This window comes from Sciurus vulgaris (assembly GCF_902686455.1).
Source record: "Sciurus vulgaris genome assembly, chromosome: X".
Classification (NCBI taxonomy): domain Eukaryota; kingdom Metazoa; phylum Chordata; class Mammalia; order Rodentia; family Sciuridae; genus Sciurus; species Sciurus vulgaris.
In genome coordinates this window covers 14,437,355-14,454,592 of record NC_136471.1, presented here as the reverse complement: position 1 = coordinate 14,454,592, position 17,238 = coordinate 14,437,355, and the positions used below count along the sequence as shown (strand labels likewise).

Below are 17,238 nucleotides of genomic sequence, written 5' to 3'. Positions count from 1 at the left end.
CCTGTAGATCCCCAGATCAGTGGACATTTTTCAGACCCACAATATGGTTCCTCTCTGCCTAATTCAAATAGCTCCTCTTTTTTGGATTGAACTGTAAGGACACAACTTTGAGTCTATATGGATTGTGCCAAATTCTGACTTGATTCCAAGAAAATGCACATCTATAAAGAACTAAAAAAGAGCAGCAAGATTTTTCTCACAATATCAGAATCTATTTCCTCATGCTTGAAATCTTAAGCTTTTCTCTCCTTATTTGGCAAAAATAGTAACTGGGTCAAATATAGAAAATTCACCACCTCTCCCTTTTATTTACTTCTCCATCTGTGTACAGTCTTCATCAATGATGACAGCGGGAATTGGCTTGGCTTTGGAGCTTGGTTTGTTAGCTGTTTGATGTGAGGAAGCAGCTGGGAGAACATATACACATGCCATTCCTGGGCCATGTTCCAGTGAGGCCTGCCATTGGGCTTTTCCCCATTTGCCAAGTGAAAGACTGTTCTGGAAGTTCATTACAGAACCCTTAAAAGAAATGCCTTCCTTGTTCTGCTTTTTTAAAAAATCCTACGAAGAGCCATTTTAATCATAGAGGTTATGTATTTTTTCTAAATACAAAATAATAAATATCTACTCCAGACCACTTGGAAAGCAAAAAAATGAAATAGAAAGAAGTAATCCATAATCCTACCATATTGATTCATCATAAATTCACTATATTGATTATTTTTGTTTATGTCTTTGTTTTTTCTGCATATACCTATGAGAATAAATGAAAGTGTTAGTTATGCATAATTCTATTATACTTTTTGGTGTTTTCTAAGCAAGGCAGATTCTGAGGAAAAATTAACAAGTCATGCCCACATCTTCTGTACTCAACAAGGCAAAGTTGAGGATCCAAAGAACACCTAGTTTGTTCCACCTAAGGATGGTATACTAACCATACATGGATAATTTAATTTAGATTCCCTACAATATAATATTTAAAAATACATTTCATCAGTTGTACTAGCCATAGTTCAAGTGTTCAATAGCCACATGTGGTTACTTTAATCAGTCAAAATTAATAGTTAAAAATATTTTTTCTCAGTTACATCAGTCACATGTGACTGGTAGCTGTCATTTTGGTCAGAAAAGTTTATAGAACATTTTAATCATGAAAGAAAATTTCACTGGATATGTTAAAGAAACACAGAAGGAGGCTGGGGATATAGCTCAGTTGGTAGAGTGCTTGCCTGTCAAGTGCATGGCCCTGGGTTCAATCCCCAGCACCACATAAAAGAAAGAAAAAAAGACAAAAGGCTACATGGTGGTGGTGGTAATAGTAGAAGGGGAGAAAAAGATATTCACCACAGGAGTTGAACCACTGAAGGGATTTAAGAGAAAGGGGGTAGGGAAAACAGCTGCAAAAGGCCATCAAACTGGTAAGAAAGGGAGAGAGAGAGAGAGAGAGAGAGAGAGAGAGAGAGAGAGAGAGAGAGAGAGAGAGAGAGAGAGAGAGAGAGAGAGAGAGAGAGAAATGTTTGAAGGTAACTGATTTAGAAGATTTTGCTGTTTGGTATATGAAATAACTCCATCCTTACTCTATTTTCTCATGAAGTTTTCAATGAAACTTGTGTCATCTGTCTGGTTTTAGACTTGAATTTATGGGCATGTATGTTTTAATGTGATAAATGTTACTAACCTCAAAGTGGACATCTAGAAAGTCAGGCTTGCATTTGGTTTATGTATGACACAAAATAAATGAAATGAGATATTAACATAACATATTATCTTGTGCCTTGCTTTTATTTAGCAATATAAAAATTTTCTCATGTTTATCATTTATACACACTGTATACATGCAAATATGTGCATGCACACACACACACATGCACACACTCCCTCAGGAAATATTTCTAGATGGCAAATAAATGGGGTTAGAAGATATACATATTTTCAAGCTCTCAATTCATATTGTTACATTTTCCCCAGGGCAGATATACCAACGTAATTGCCAGCAAATTCCTATTTCCTCATGCCCTCACCCAAACTACATATTTTAATACCTTTATTTATTTATTTCTATGTGGTGCTGAGGATCCAACCCAGTGCCTCACACATGCTAGACAAGCACTCTACCACTGAGCTACAACCCCAGTCTCCCCAAACTACATATTTTTAATTCTTTTACATTTTGTCATGTTTTCAGAGGCAAAAATATAGTATTTGCTTAAATCAGAAATATTCTGAGGTTTCTCTAAAGAAGTGAAGAAAGAGCAATTCCAATGCCAAAACTTTAATATGATCTTTGGATTTTCAAAACATCATGGGGAAACCTGTCTATGAAACTGAATAGGTACCCCAAACCAATAATTTGATCCAAACAAATCTATTCTGACTTTAATCTCCAAATAACTTGGTGCCTCTGTGAAACACTTGGAAATCTGACTATATGAAATACATTTATGTATATTTCCATTTACCCCCACTGGGTCAGAATTATATTTCACTCCCCTGTGAAAAAATTCTGAGGCTTAGCACAATGTTTCACATACAAAGAGAGTGAAGGATATATACACTCAGTTGAACTGAGGAGTTTTTGCACAGCTTTGAAATCTTGAGCACCTGGTGGGGAAATGGAGTCATGGTGCCAACAATACCAGAACTTGTTTTTAGTCCTGGTTCTTCTATATACAATCTCTCTATAAGCCTTAACATACCCATTTATGAAATGAGAGGGTTGACCCAGATAATGTTTCTGGTCTATTCCTGATTTAAAACAATTCTATTTCAAGGCCTTGAGCATCTGTAGAAATTGGGTGGGATGGGATGAGAGAGGTGAATAGGTGCATACAAGTGTTTGTGGGGAGACACCAGGAGTGATTAATGGATACTCTCTGCTCTCCTGCTGAGAATCCTTAGAGATAAGGAAAAAGAAGCAGCAGCAACAGGTTAGAACACCAATTAGATAAGACTTCAAGATACACAAGCCCATTATAATAAACTGTTTTGGGATACCTGCTCTGGGCCTTTGTGGCAAAACTCCCATGATGCTTTTTGAAGCTGAAGGTCATTTTAAAGTACCAATGTTTGCATTGTTCTTTCCATACAGAATTAGTAACTTTAAAAAAATCTGTGTAGTTTGGTTCTTGATTAAAAGCAGCAAGTGTGTTCTCAAAATGAGTTAATAGTCTCCTGGGGCTGACATTGAATGGCTGCAAAATTTAGGAGCCTTTTTTTCTAATTATCACTTCAAACAAGCTTTATGCCAATGACAGAACACTTCATTGGTGGAATGTCTTGATGGCATGGCCCCATGAATAAATAACTGCCTGGATGGTGGTGGGGTTTGTGTCATAAAAGGATTTTCAGTAGGGCATCTAATAAGGAGATAGTCATTGTTCGAATAAGGGACCATGGGATTCCACATCCTGGTTACAAAGAAGGATTTTTTAAGGCATAAACATGATGCCACATCTATATACTATCAGATACTATATATAGTATGCTCCTCCTTACTCTTTTTGTCAAATGGGGGGGCAAGAGAAGAATATAGGAACTTTGGATGGTGTAGAGGAAAATGGGGTGGGAGGGGGTGGGAGAAGGAAAGATGGTGGAATGAGACAGTATTACCCTATGTACATGTATGATTACATGAATGGTGTGAATCTACATTGTGCACAACTATAGAAATGTAAAGTTGTACCCCATTTGTGTACAATGAATCAAAATGCAGTCTGTAAAAATAAAAATTTAAAAAAATATGAGGTCATTTGAATCAGAGAGACTTTCTGCAGGTTCATTATTAAGAACCCACACTTAGTTACTTGAGAACACAAGAACACTGAAAATCATTTTTCTGATGGGTCAACTTAATTCCTGAAAGCAGAAAGGATTTGCACAGGAAAAGGTGCAGACCAGAACCTAAAGACAAGAACCATATCCCCAGTTTAGTATTAAATGTGGAGGTGCACCCATGCCCCTGTAGAGTGAATCAGACATTTTTACCCTATGTATATATAAAATTATGACTGGTGGGATTCTACATCATGTATAGTCATGAAAATGAGAAATTATACTCCATTATATAAGAGTAACAAAGTGCATTCTACTGTCATGTATAACTAATTAAAATAAATTTTAAAATTAAAAAAATGACTGAATACCTACAATGTGCCTGGCACAGTGCTAGGTGTATATGGAAACACATATGAACGAGACACATCTGTCTCTCTGGATACTTTGTAGAATGACAGCTTTCTGACTAAAAAAAAAACACTTCCTCAAGCTCCAAACCTACATTTGATGGTCATCTGTAGCAGGAACAAAAATACCAGCATTTTCTTACTGTCAGAGTGCAAAAGGCCTCATATGAGTGACTGAGTAACTTCCCTTTGTTTGCCACATCCTTTCAACAATATACTAAGGACTAGAAGGCATTTACATTCTTCTTTGCTGAGAAATTTTAAAAACTATTGTCTTTTCACTTTCAACTGCATTATGGGGACACTAAATAGAAATAACATTTCTGTCAAGGGTACTGGTGCCAATTAAGAATTTTACCAAATTTACAGTACCTTTTGAAGCCACATTTACATAGTTGAAAATGCTTAATATTTGTTTCAGAAGGAAAGAAACAAAAAACATGTTTTATCAAGTAAGGCAGCTGTTATGGTTTAGATATGAGGTGTTCCCCAAAAGCTCCTGGTGTGAGACTATGCAAGAATTTTCAGAGTTGAATGATTAGATTATGAGAGGTGTGACCTAATCAGTGGATTAATCCACTGACATGGATTAACTGGGTGGTAACTGTAGGCAGGTAAGGTACAGCTAGAGAAATAGGTTGCTGGGGGCATACCTTCGGTGTTATATTTTGTTCATTATAAGTAGAGCTTTCTCTCTCTTTTTGCTTCCTGTTTACCACATCCTGAGCTGATTTCCTCCACCACACCCTTCTACCACAATGCAGTTGGCCAACTATGAACTGAACCTCTAAAACCATGAGCCCAAATAAAATTTTCCTCCTCTAAATTTTTGTTGTTGGGTTTGATGGTCACAATAATGAAAAAGCTGACTAGAATAGCAGCTGTAAGTGGCTGAGCCAGGACTAAAAATTTCAGACCTGTTTGACTCCAGAGTTTACATGAGAAATAATGTCATGTGGAATTTGGACAATGGTTGTGGGAAGAAGACAAACAGAAATTTATAAGATAGAATCATCAGGACTAATGGGTCTATACTAACTCAGTAGTCATCCCACCAGTGTTTATTGAGCCATTGATATATATATCAAGGCTTTGTGTTGTAAAAATATTTACTTCTGTAACACACCTTAATCTGTGATTTGTTTCTACTTCCATAGACATACCTTATCTCCTCAACCAAAATATAATTTCTTCTGAAGTCACATGCCATTGTTTGTATGTCTTTGTATTCACCTTCCCCAGTGACTATGGAGAAAAAGCAGTTTTAAAACACAAGAGAAGAAGGAGTTAAGTGATTCACAAAAGAGCTACCTTTCTCTACCAGCAGTCCTGAAGGATTCTTGAGTAGATGACACATCAGTGCTGCCCAGAAATTTCCAGTTGAAAAACTTGAAAGTGCTTATTTCTATATTTACTCCACTTTCAGAATTATGTTTATTCCCACCTCACCCAATACTCACCCCAACCTTATCTACCACCTTGTATTTATTTTAATATAAATAGATATTAGTGGTCCCTTGAAGGCAAGGATCATATCTGACTAATCTCAGCGTTCACCCTCCTTCATAGCACCCAGTATATACTTTGCATATATGAAGTGAATAAAAAATAATTAAAACATAAAACATAAAAATAGTGGTAGGTTAATACTGATAGAACAGACTATATATTTCATTTGTCCTCATTTGCCATTCCTTCAAACAGATCATATTAAATGTAGTTCTTTATTTTCTGAAACAAACCTCTCTGCCATCTTCCTTTTATCTATCTTTGGCATTGATAACCAAGAGAATTTATTTTCCAGTCTCACAGGCTGAATGCTTTAAGATCTTTAATGAAAATAAATATCTGTGACAACAAATCAAAGTCGCACCATTCTATAGGTATTTGGAAACTGAGGCAGAGGTAGAAGGGCTAAGTTAGAGAGGAGGAAGAGTTCTGCTCTTCCTCTGAGTCTGGAGAGAAGAATAAGACAATACACACAGAAGCAGAAATTACCTGAGGCAAGGAGAAGAGGATATACAAGGCAGTCAGTCTCAGAAAAGTAGTAGAGGTCATCTGCTAAGGCTGGAGGTGGGTAGAGGAATGAGGGGAAAAGTTTTAAATAACTGGTGTAAAGAACTCCCTCGAGTATTGACAAGATTGAAATTCTGCATCAAGAATCCTGAATCAACATGCCATACTCAAAGTCCCATTGTTTGTAGTTTTTGAAAAATGACTGTAGAAGTTGATTAAAATAAATATTCACCTTAGACAATAGGTATAAGACAGATATTCTTTGTGTACAGTGGCCCAATTAGATCCCATTTAAAGCAGTTAGAACGTAGCCATTCTAACATGGTATGAGATGATCTCCTTTGCTATTCCTCCATTAGAATACTAGGATGAGATGGAGGGTGAGTTCCTAATTATTACCCTTCTTTACCATTATTACTAATTTTACTTAAAGAAATATGCTGATAACCTATATTTTTATTCTGATCTCTTCCAACCATTAGCTTTATTTAGGTCATCTGTTTATCTTGTTTTAAAACAAAGCAAAGACACAGCCACACCAAATAAATATAGAACTTAGTAAATTATTATATGAATAAAACCCTTGTAACCACTACCAGGTTAAAACAATCTTGCCAGTTACGCCAGGAGCACTTCCAAATGCCAAATTGCAAATATAGCCCACTCTTTCCCTCCAAATGTAACTGCATTCTGAATTTTATAGTTATTTTCTTTGCATTCTATACAGTTTCATCACCCAAAATTGAATAGATAGACACTATAATATAAACTTGCTCATTTATAAAACACATGTTAAGTCTTGTGAGCCTATATTCATCTATACCCCACAATGTATTTGCTGAAAAATTCACTGAGTGAGGTGGCACATGCCCTTAATCCCAGCTACTTGGGCATCTGAGGCAGGAGGATGGCAAATTTGAGGTCAGCCTCAACCACTTTAGACTCTGTCTCAAAAAAAGAATTAGAAGGGCTGGGGATGTAGCTCAGTGGTAGAGTACCCCAGGGTTCTTCCCCCACTACCACAAAAACAAAACAAATTCATGTTGTTTCACCTACAAAGTTTCCTACAGTCCACACGTTGCAGATTACATACTCATTGTACAATTCAACATGTTCTTCTGTATTTCCTAGTGGATTCTGGTCTTGATCAATCCCTGATTTCCACTTTTTTGTTGTTATCCACTATTGTAAAATGACCACATTCTATAATATTATCATTAACTGGTTGGAATTATATTTTCATTGAGATATAATTAGTATATCTTTTTCCTTTGGTACCAGGGATTGAACCCAGGGGCACTTGACCTCTGAGCCACATCCCCAGCCCTATTTTGTATTTTATTTGGAGACAGGGTCTCTCTGAGTTGCTTAGTGCCTCGCCACTGCTGAGGCTGGCTTTGAACTTGCCATCCTCCTGCCTCAGCCTCCTGAGCTGCTGGGATTACAGGTGTATGCCACTGCGCCCAGTGAGATATAATTAGTATATCCTAAAATAAATTATTGTAACATGTACAAGTTGGTGATTTTTAGTACATTCACAAAGTTTTGCAACCATCATGCCTGTTGTTGTTGTTGCTCTTTCTTTAGTGACTTTCTGAATGAATTCTGTTGAGGGTAAGTTCTTTGTTGTATGGTAAAGTAGTCACTGAAGTTTCTTCTGGGTTAGTTTAGTAATCAGTCAATAATTAGATGGAGATTTCCTTAAATTCCTGGAACTAGTAAGTCTTAAGTCTTTATCTAGAAGTTGTGTGTGTGTGTGTGTGTGTGTGTGTGTGTGTGTGTGTTGGGTCATGCTTTCAACCCTCAGCCAGTTAGTTTTCAAGTATGCCTTAGCCTTCACTTCCTCTTCATGCCCAGAATGAATGCCAAACAAGGTTAAGAGTATAGGACTTGTTGATATCCTTACTGAGGATGGGCACAGACCTAAAAATATGTGTTTCCTTCTGGATTATCAGGAATATGTCAAACCTTTTCAAAATCCCTGTAGACACCTCATTCCCTAATTTCCTCCTACAATTTTTGGTTAGCCAGTTGTTTACCACAATGGTTATCCACTGCCTCAGTGAGATTCAAAGTTCATCAATTGTGTCCAAATATTTTCAACAAACTTTGATGGGGGAAAATTTTTTGCACTGTTATTTTTGTGCTAGGTCTAATAAAGACAGGCTTGAAAGTGATGTCTTCGAGAAACCATCAAACATGTCAAATAACCACAATTATCTAGAGATGAGGCTCAGAAGTAGCTCCGACACGGTTCCACCTCATGTAGTGGCTGCCAAGACTCTGTATTTTACTGGGATTAGGAGCTATTTGTTTTCAAGGCTGCTGTTGTCATGAAGATGGGGGAATCGAAACAAGGATGGGAAAATGCGACAGAGTTCAATATTCTTACGGAGATTAAAGTATTTTCTTGAATAAAAGATTCCCAAAATTTTGCTAGTCTGTTGTTAATTTTCAGTCTTAAAATACTGATTCTGATAATTTTTGCCAGTTTTCAATGTTTTTCAGAGGTCCTTACTCCACCATTCTACTTGATGGCTGGTAATGGAAATGATTTTATTTAAAAAAATTTCTCTCATACCATACAGGAAAGATAAAGAAATATTGTTTTCTTTCCTTTTATTTGCCCATATCCTATTACCCTTAGAAGGCCATTAATTATTATTTTTATAAACATTATGAAATAAATACAATACCATTATGAAATTTTAAATTTAATCCTATTTAATGGGTTTGAAGACATTGAAATTTTTATAATTATTGTAGTTCAAAATGTAAATTTGACCAATGAGAATATCTTTAAATTGGCCCCTAAGTCATTTTGGCATAACTCTAGAGTTACTTGTTTCCTATGTGTTAGGATGCTTTGAATTCATCTTGTTTACTTTCTGCCCCAGACCTGGAGTCAACCATTTTTATAAGGACCCTGGCTTCTTTTAATGAACAATGAGATTATAAAACCAAAATCTGGTTTGTACGGATGCTCACTACCAATAGCTTCATCATTTATTCTAGGCCTTTTCAGTGGACCAATGAAGGGAAAATACATTTAAACCTAAAATACCAGTTGTTTTCATACTGATATTTCTAGTTTAACTTCAGGACTACAGAATTTATTTTATTCTGAGATGATTAACCTTTTTCATATGTTTGTTGATCAACTGTATTTCTTCTTCTGTGAAGTGTCTGTTCATTTCCTTAGCCCATTTATTGATTGGGTTATTTGTATTCTTGGTGTTAAGTTTTTGAGTTCTTTATATGTCTTGGAGATTAGGGTAAGATTTTCTCCCACTCTGTAGGCTCTCTTTTCAAATCACTGATTGTTTCCCTCACTGAGAAGAAGCTTTTTAGTCTGAATCCATCCCATTTATTGATTCTTAATTTCACTTCTAGTGCTTTAAGAGTCTTGTTAAGGAAGTCAGGTCCTAAGACCACATGATGAAGATTTGGGCCTACTTTTTCTTCTCTGTTTTAGTGCCTAAGTCTTTGATAAACTCTGAGTTGATTTATGTGCAGGGGGAGAGATAGAGGTTTAATTTCATTTTGTTACATATGGATTTCCAGTTTTCCGAGCACCATTTGTTGAAGAGGTTATCTTTTCTCCAATGTATGTTTTTGGCACCTTTGTCTAGTATGAGATACCTGTATTTATGTGGGTGTGTTTCTGTGTCCTCTATTCTGCTCCACTGATCTACATGTCTATTTTGGTGCCAATACCATGCCACTTTTGTTACTACTGCTCTGTAATATAGTTTAAGGTCTGGTATTGTGATGCCTCCTGCTTCACTCTTATTAAGGATGACATTGACAGAATGAAATTAAACCCCTATTTCTCACCCTGCACAAAAATCAACTCAAAATGGATCAAGGACCTCAGAATCAGACCAGAGACCCTGCATCTTATAGAAGAAAAAGTAGGTCCAAATCTTCAACTTGTTGGCTTAGGATCAGACTTCCTTAACAGGACTCCCATAGCACAAGAAATAAAAGCAAGAATCAACCACTGGGATAGATTCAAACTAAAAAGCTTTCTCTCAGCAAAAGACACTATCAGCAATGTGAAGAGAGAGCCTACAGAGTGGGAGAATATCTTTGCCACTCATACTTCAGATAGAGCACTAATTTCCAGAATATATAAAGAACTCAAAAAACTCTACACCAAGAATACAAATAACCCAATCAAAAATGGGCTAAGGAAATGAACAGACACTTCACAGAAGATCTACAAGCAATCAACAGATAGATGAAAAAATGTTCAACATCTCTAGTAATAAGAGAAATGCAAATCAAAACTACCCTAAGATTCCATCTCACCCCAATTAGAATGGCGATTATCAAGAACACAAGCAACAATAGGTGTTGGCGAGGATGTGGGGAAAAAGGTACACTCATACATTGCTGGTGGGACTGCAAATTAGTGCAGCCACTCTGGAAAGCAGTATGGAGATTCCTCAGAAAGCTTGGAATGGAACCAGCATTTGACCCAGCTATCCCACTCCTTGGCCTATACCCGAAGGACTTAAAATCAGCATACTACAGAGATACAGCCACATCAATGTTCATAGCTGTTCAATTCACAATAGCCAGATTGTGGAACCAACCTAGATGTCCTTCAATTGATGAATGGATAAAGAAACTGTGGCATATATATACAATGGAATATTACTCCACCATAAAGAATGATAAAATTATGGCATTTTAGGCAAATGGATGAAATTGGAGAATATCATGCTAAGTGAGATAAGCCAATCTCAAAAAGCCAAAGGACGAATGATATCGCTAATAAGTGGAGGATGACACATAATGGGGGGGAGGGAAGGGTTAGTGTTAGGTTTAGGGTTAGGGTTAGGGAGGGTGGTAAGAATGGAGGAAGGAAGGACTGTATAGAGGGTAAAGAGGGGTGGGTGGAAGGGAAAAAATAACAGAATGAATCAAACAACATTACTCTATGTAAATTTATGATTACACAAATGGTATGCCTTTACGCCATGTACAAACAGAGAAACAACATGTATCCCATTTGTTTACAATAAAAAAAAGAAAAAAATATATTAATTAATTAATTTTGAAAAAAGGATTGCATTGGCAATTCTGGGTCTCTTCCAAATGAATTTCATGATTGCTTTCTCTATTTCTATGAAGAATGTCATTGGGATTTTAATTGGAATTGCATTGAATCTGTATAGCACTTTAGGTAGTATGGCCATTTTGACAATATTAATTCTGCCTATCCAAGAGCATGGGAGAGTTTTCCATCTTCTAAGGTCTTCTTTAATTTCTTTCTTTAGTGTTCTGTAGTTTTCATTGTACAGTCTTTCACCTCTTTTGTTAGATTGATTCCCAAGGATTTTATTTTGGGGAGGTTATTGTAAATGGAGTAGTTTTCCTAATTTCTCTTGCAGTGGATTTGTCGCTTATGTGTAGAAATGCATTTTATATCCTGCTACTTTGCTGAATTCATTTATGAGTTCTAGAAGTTTTCTGGTGGAATTTTTTGGATCTTCTAAATATAGGATCATGCCATTGGCAAACAGTGATAGTTTGAGTTCTTCTGTTCCTAATTGTGCCCCTTTAATTTCTTTCATCTGTCTAATTGCTTTGGTTAGGAGTTTAAGGATGATGTTGAATAGAAGTGGTGAAAGAGGGTATCCCCACCTTGTTCCAGTTTTTATAGGGAATGCTTTCAGTTTTTCTCCATTTAGAATGCTGTAGGCCAGGGGCTTAGCATAGATAGCTTTTACAATGTGAGGTATGGTCCTATTATTCCTAGTTTTTCTAATGTTTTGAACATGAATGGATGCTGTATTTTGTCAAATGCTTTATCTGCATCTATTGAGATAAACATATGATTCTTGTCTTTAAGTTTATTGATGTGATGTACTACATTTATTGATTTCTGTTTGTTGAAACAACCTTGCATCCCTGGGATGAATCCCACTTGAACCATGGGGCACTGTCTTTTTAATATATTTTTGTCTGTGATTTGCCAGAATTTTTTTGAGAATTTTTGCATCTATATTCATGAGGGATATTGGTCTGAAGTTTTCTTTCCTTGATGTGTCTTTGATTTTGGTATAAGTGTGATACTAGCCTCATAGAATGAGTTTGGATGTGTTCCCTCCTTTTCTATTTCATGGAATAATTTGAGAAGTATTGGTGTTAATTCTTCTTTGAAGGTCTTGTAGAACTTGACTGAGAATCTGTCTGCTTCTGGGATTTTCTTGGTTGGTAGGCTTTTGATGGCTTCTTCTATTTCATTGCTTGAAATTGATCTGTTTAAATTGTGTATGTCCTCCTGCTTCAGTTTGGGTAGATCATATGTCTGTAGAAATTTGCTGATGTCTTCAAGTTTTCTATTTTATTTGAGTATAAATTTTCAAAATAGTTTCTAATTATCTTCTGTATGTCAGTAGTATCCATCCTGGTATTTCCTTTTTCATCACAGATTTTAGTAATTTGAGTTTTCTCTCTCTTTCTCTTTGTTAGTGTGGCTAAGGGTTTATCGATTTTATTTACTGTTCCAAAGAATCAACTTTTTGTTTTGTCAATTTTTTGAATTGTTTCTTTTGTTTCAATTTCATTGATTTCAGCTCTGATTTTAATTATTTCCTGTCTTCTGATGCTTTTAGTGTTGATTTGTTCTTTTTCTAGGGCTTTGAGATGTAATGTTGGGTCATTTATTTATTGACTTTTTATTCTTTTTTTGTATTCATTGTACACAAATGGGGTACAACTTTCATTTCTCTGGTTGTACACGAAGTAGAGTCACACCGTTTGTGTAATTATGGATAAAGAAACTGTGGTATATATACATAATAGAATATTATTCAGTCATAAAGAAGAATAAAATTATGGAATTTGCAGGTAAATTACTTCTTATTCTTTTAATGTATGAGCTCAATGCAATGAGCTTTTCTCTTAGCACAGCCTTCATAGCATCCCAGAGATTTTGATATGTTGTACTGGTGTTCTCATTTACCTCTAAGTATTTTTTATTTCCTCCTTGATTTATTATTTTATCCATTCATCATTCAATAGCATGCTATTTAGTCTCCAGGTGTTGGAGTAAATTCTATTGTTTATTTTGTCATTGATTTCTAGCTTCATTCCATTATGATCTGATAGAATGCAGGGTACAATTTCTATTTTTTTGTATTTGCTGAGAGTTGCTTCATGTCATAACATATCGTCCATCTTAGAGAAGTATCCATGTGCTGCTAAGAAGAAAATGTATTCACTTGATAATGGATGAAATACTCTATATATGTCTATATAAGTCTAAATAATTGATTGTATTATTTAATTCTATAGTTTCTTTGTTCAGTTTTTGTCTGAATGATCTATCCAGTGGTGACAGAGGTGTGTTAAAGTAACACAGTATTATTGTGTTGTGGTCTATTTGGTTCTTTGAAATTAAGAAGGGTTTGTTTGATGTACATAGAGGCTCCTTTGTTTAGGACATATATATTTACAATTGTTATGCCTTGTTGATGTATGATTCCCTTAAGCAGTGTGAAATGTCCTTCTTTATCCCTTCTGACTAACTTTGGTTTGAAGTCCACTTTGTTTGATATGAGGATGAAAACCCCTGCTTGTTTATGTACTCCATGTGAGTGATATTTTTTTCTACATCCTTTCACCTTTGGTCTGTTGATGTCTTTTCCTAGGAGGTGAGTCTCTTGAAGGCAGCATATTGTTGGGTCTTTTTTTAAAATCTAATCTGTCAGTCTATGTCTTTTGATTGATGAGTTTAGGACATTAACATTCAGGGTTATTATTGAGATATGATTTGTGTTACCATTTTGGGGGTTTCTTTGGTTTTCACCTTGACAAAAGGGTTTCTCCTTTGACTGACCTTTCCTTTAGTGTAGTTCTTCCCTTTGCTGGTTTTCACTGTTGTTTTTCATTTCCTCCTTATGGAATATTTTGCTGAGAATGTTCTGTAGTATAGGCTTTCTAGTTGTGAATTCTTTTAACTTTTGTTTATCATGGAAGATTTTTATTTTTTCTTGGTATTTGAAACTTAATTTTTCTGGATGTAAAATTCTCAGTTGGCATCCATTTTCTTTCAGAGCTTGGTATATGTTATTCCAGGACCTCCTGGGTTGGAAAATCAGCTGAAATACACATTGATTTCCCACTATATAAAATTTGATTTTTTTCTCTTACAGTCTTTAAAATTCTATCCTTATTTTGTATGTTAGTCATTCTCATTATAATGTGCTTTGGTGTGGGTCTGCTGTAATTTTGTAAATTTGGGGTACTGTTAGCCTCTCGTAGTTGATTTTCCATATCATTCTTAAGATTTGGGAAGTTTCCTGATATTATGTTATTGAAAAGACTGTGCATTCCTTTGGTTTGTATCTCCATGCCTTCATCTATTCAAATTAATCTTAAATTTGGTCTCTTCATGTTGTCCCATATTTCTTGGAAGTTCTGTTCATGGTTTCTTTCCAACTTCTCTGTGCAGTCAACTTTATTTTCAAGAGTATATATTTTGTCTTCATTGACTGAGGTTATGTCTTCCAAGTGGTCTATTCTGTTGTTGATACTTTTCATTGAATTTTTAATTTGATTTGTTGATTTCTTCATTTTGAGAATTTCTACTTGATTCCTTTTTATAACCTCTGCCTCTTTATTGAAGTGATCTTTCACTTCCTGTATTTTCTCTCCAATACCATCCTTTATTTTGAAGATCAATCTAACTATGTATTTTCTAAACTCCATCTCTGACATTTCTTCTATAGTGTTGTCTATGGATTCTTTTGTTGGAACATCTTGGTTTGTTTCAGTCACTTTGTTCCCTTGTTTTTTCAGGTTGTTTGTGTTTTTCATCTAGTAGTATGGAGCTGAGGTAGTACAGATTCTGCCCTGTAGTTTCTTAGTGTCCCTGACAGTTTCCAGTACCTCACCTTTAAGGGGAAGACCAATATTAACAGCACCCAGTGTAATCAATATACAACCTTAAACCAAATGGTTCCTATTAAGGTGTCTACAGTTTTGTCACTATAGACAGAATTGAAGTGTTCAATTATTGTCTACAACATAAACAGTAAGTTTGCTAAAAGGTCTTACTGTTTCAAATGATGGCCAATGAGGGAACAGGAGTAGTGTAAGATGTGGTGCTTATGAGGGAGAGGGAGAGAAGATAGAGGTAAAAATTTATAGTAAGAGCAAGAGAGGAATTAAGAGAGGTTGGCTGTTAGTATGAGAGAAGTAAGAAAGAAAATCCAGAGAGATAGGGAGGTGAGAGAATAAAATACATACATATATTTAAAAAAAAAAAGTAAAAACAGGAATACACAACAAAACTGTCATATACTATTCAGACATCCATTCCTCAATAAATTGAAGCATAAAAAATATTTGGATTCAAAGATGGTAGAGGTGTGAGACAGAGAGCAGAAAAAATAAATAAATAAATAAATAAATAAATAAATAAATAAATAAATAAATAAATAAATAAAGGAGGAAAGTCTCAATGAAAAATTGTATGATTGCTTCTGTTGGCTTTCAAAAATGTTCTCAGGTTACTGGGCAGCCGCACCCGGCTCCACTTGGCGTCTTGCATGGCCCGAAGAAGAGGCGCCATGGGCGAGCTCCGGTTCTTTTGCGCGGAGAACGCCGTGGACCCCGACCGCCTGTGGATCTGGGAGAAGGCCAGGTATGTGGACGAGAACCGGCGCACCTGGCTGCCCATCATCATCAAGACAGAGAATAACTTCCAGGTGCTCATGCGCCAGGAAGACGTCACCTTGGGGGAGGCCCTGAGCCCCACTCAGCTGATGCCATGCCCACTGCCTCTCATGTGGCAGCTGTACCCTGGACGAAGATACCGAGGCTCAGACTCCAGTATCTGGCGCGTAGTGTACCACATAGAGCTCCGCGGCATGGAGGACATGCTTCTGGAGCAGCTGCCACCCCTGGAGTGACGTGGTCTTGCAGTTCCTGTCTCCACAGGCTCCAGGCCTCTGGATGTTTGTGCTTGCGTTCACCTTGTTCCCTAGTCCCGTGTGTTCATCACCATGCTGTGGTCCAGGAGGAAGCAAATGGCTGAGGATGAGCCCCACCTAAGCTGCTGGACCTGCCTACAGCCCTCTGGGCTCCCTCAGCCCTCAGCACTGCAGGCTCCCTGTGGGTGGCACCAGGGAGGCCCTGGGTCCCTGTCGCTTCCTCCCGGTGTCCATCTGCACCTGTGCCTCTGGTTTTCTCAGCTGGCAGATGATTTTTGGCCTCTTTCTCCTTCTGTCCCTCGTAGCAACTAGCATCTTGTGTGGACAGGGCTGTTCCTATTCTTTTCCTGGCTTCCTATGCCTCTGGGAATGAGATCTGTTTTCCTGAGCCTGGGCCAGGCTTTGGAGACCTGGGCCACCTGTATTCCGGGTGCTGTGACTGCAAAACTCCACCCGCCCGCAAGGTTCAGGCGCAGTTCCAGGGAAAGCCTGAGAGGAACCATGTCTGTGTTCAGGACTCAGGATCCTGCTGGCCAGTGACCACTGTCCAGGAGGCCAGGCAAGCAATCACTGCGTGCTGGCTCTCAGGTCACTCACCTAAGGAGAGAGGCTGCGTTTCCCCCTTGACAGGTGCCCTCACACCTGGTGTCATGAAGTTTTATGTGGCATGAAAGTTTGTAATGTTGACTGATTAAATGTAAGACAATTCATAGGAAAAAAAAAATGTTCTCAGCTTCCCTTCTCCACCAATAGGTGGGGTTGTCTGAAGTTTGATGTTAGCTCCAGTCCAGTGGGTGCTGGATGGGTTAGATGGGTAAGCTGATAGCAAGATGCCCTCATACCTTCTTACAGTCTTCGCACCTGTTGTAGTTGGCCCCTTTCATCCCCGCACACCTCAGGACTCACTGAGTCGGAGAGAGCCCAGTTTTCTCCAGTTTTACCAACCTGTGCTCCCACCAGGGAACTGCCCCAGTCTCTGGCTTTCCACAGGCTTGCCAGACCCAGAGTGGCCCACACAAACCCAGCTGCAATCTGATGGACCTGGGCTTCAGCTTCCAGGCCCTGTCTTGCTGCAGTCCCAAGATCTC

General features: G+C 37.3%; 1 protein-coding gene across 1 annotated transcript; it reads left to right on the top strand.

Annotated features, from left to right (window-relative positions):
- Positions 1-15,787: 15,787 nt before the first annotated feature.
- On the top strand, positions 15,788-16,129 carry LOC306651180 (T-cell leukemia/lymphoma protein 1A-like; the record flags this gene model as incomplete). Its single annotated transcript, XM_079123661.1, has 1 exon — positions 15,788-16,129. One exon carries the CDS (start codon positions 15,788-15,790, stop codon positions 16,127-16,129), a length of 342 nt encoding a protein of 113 aa, XP_078979787.1.
- Positions 16,130-17,238: the final 1,109 nt, after the last annotated feature.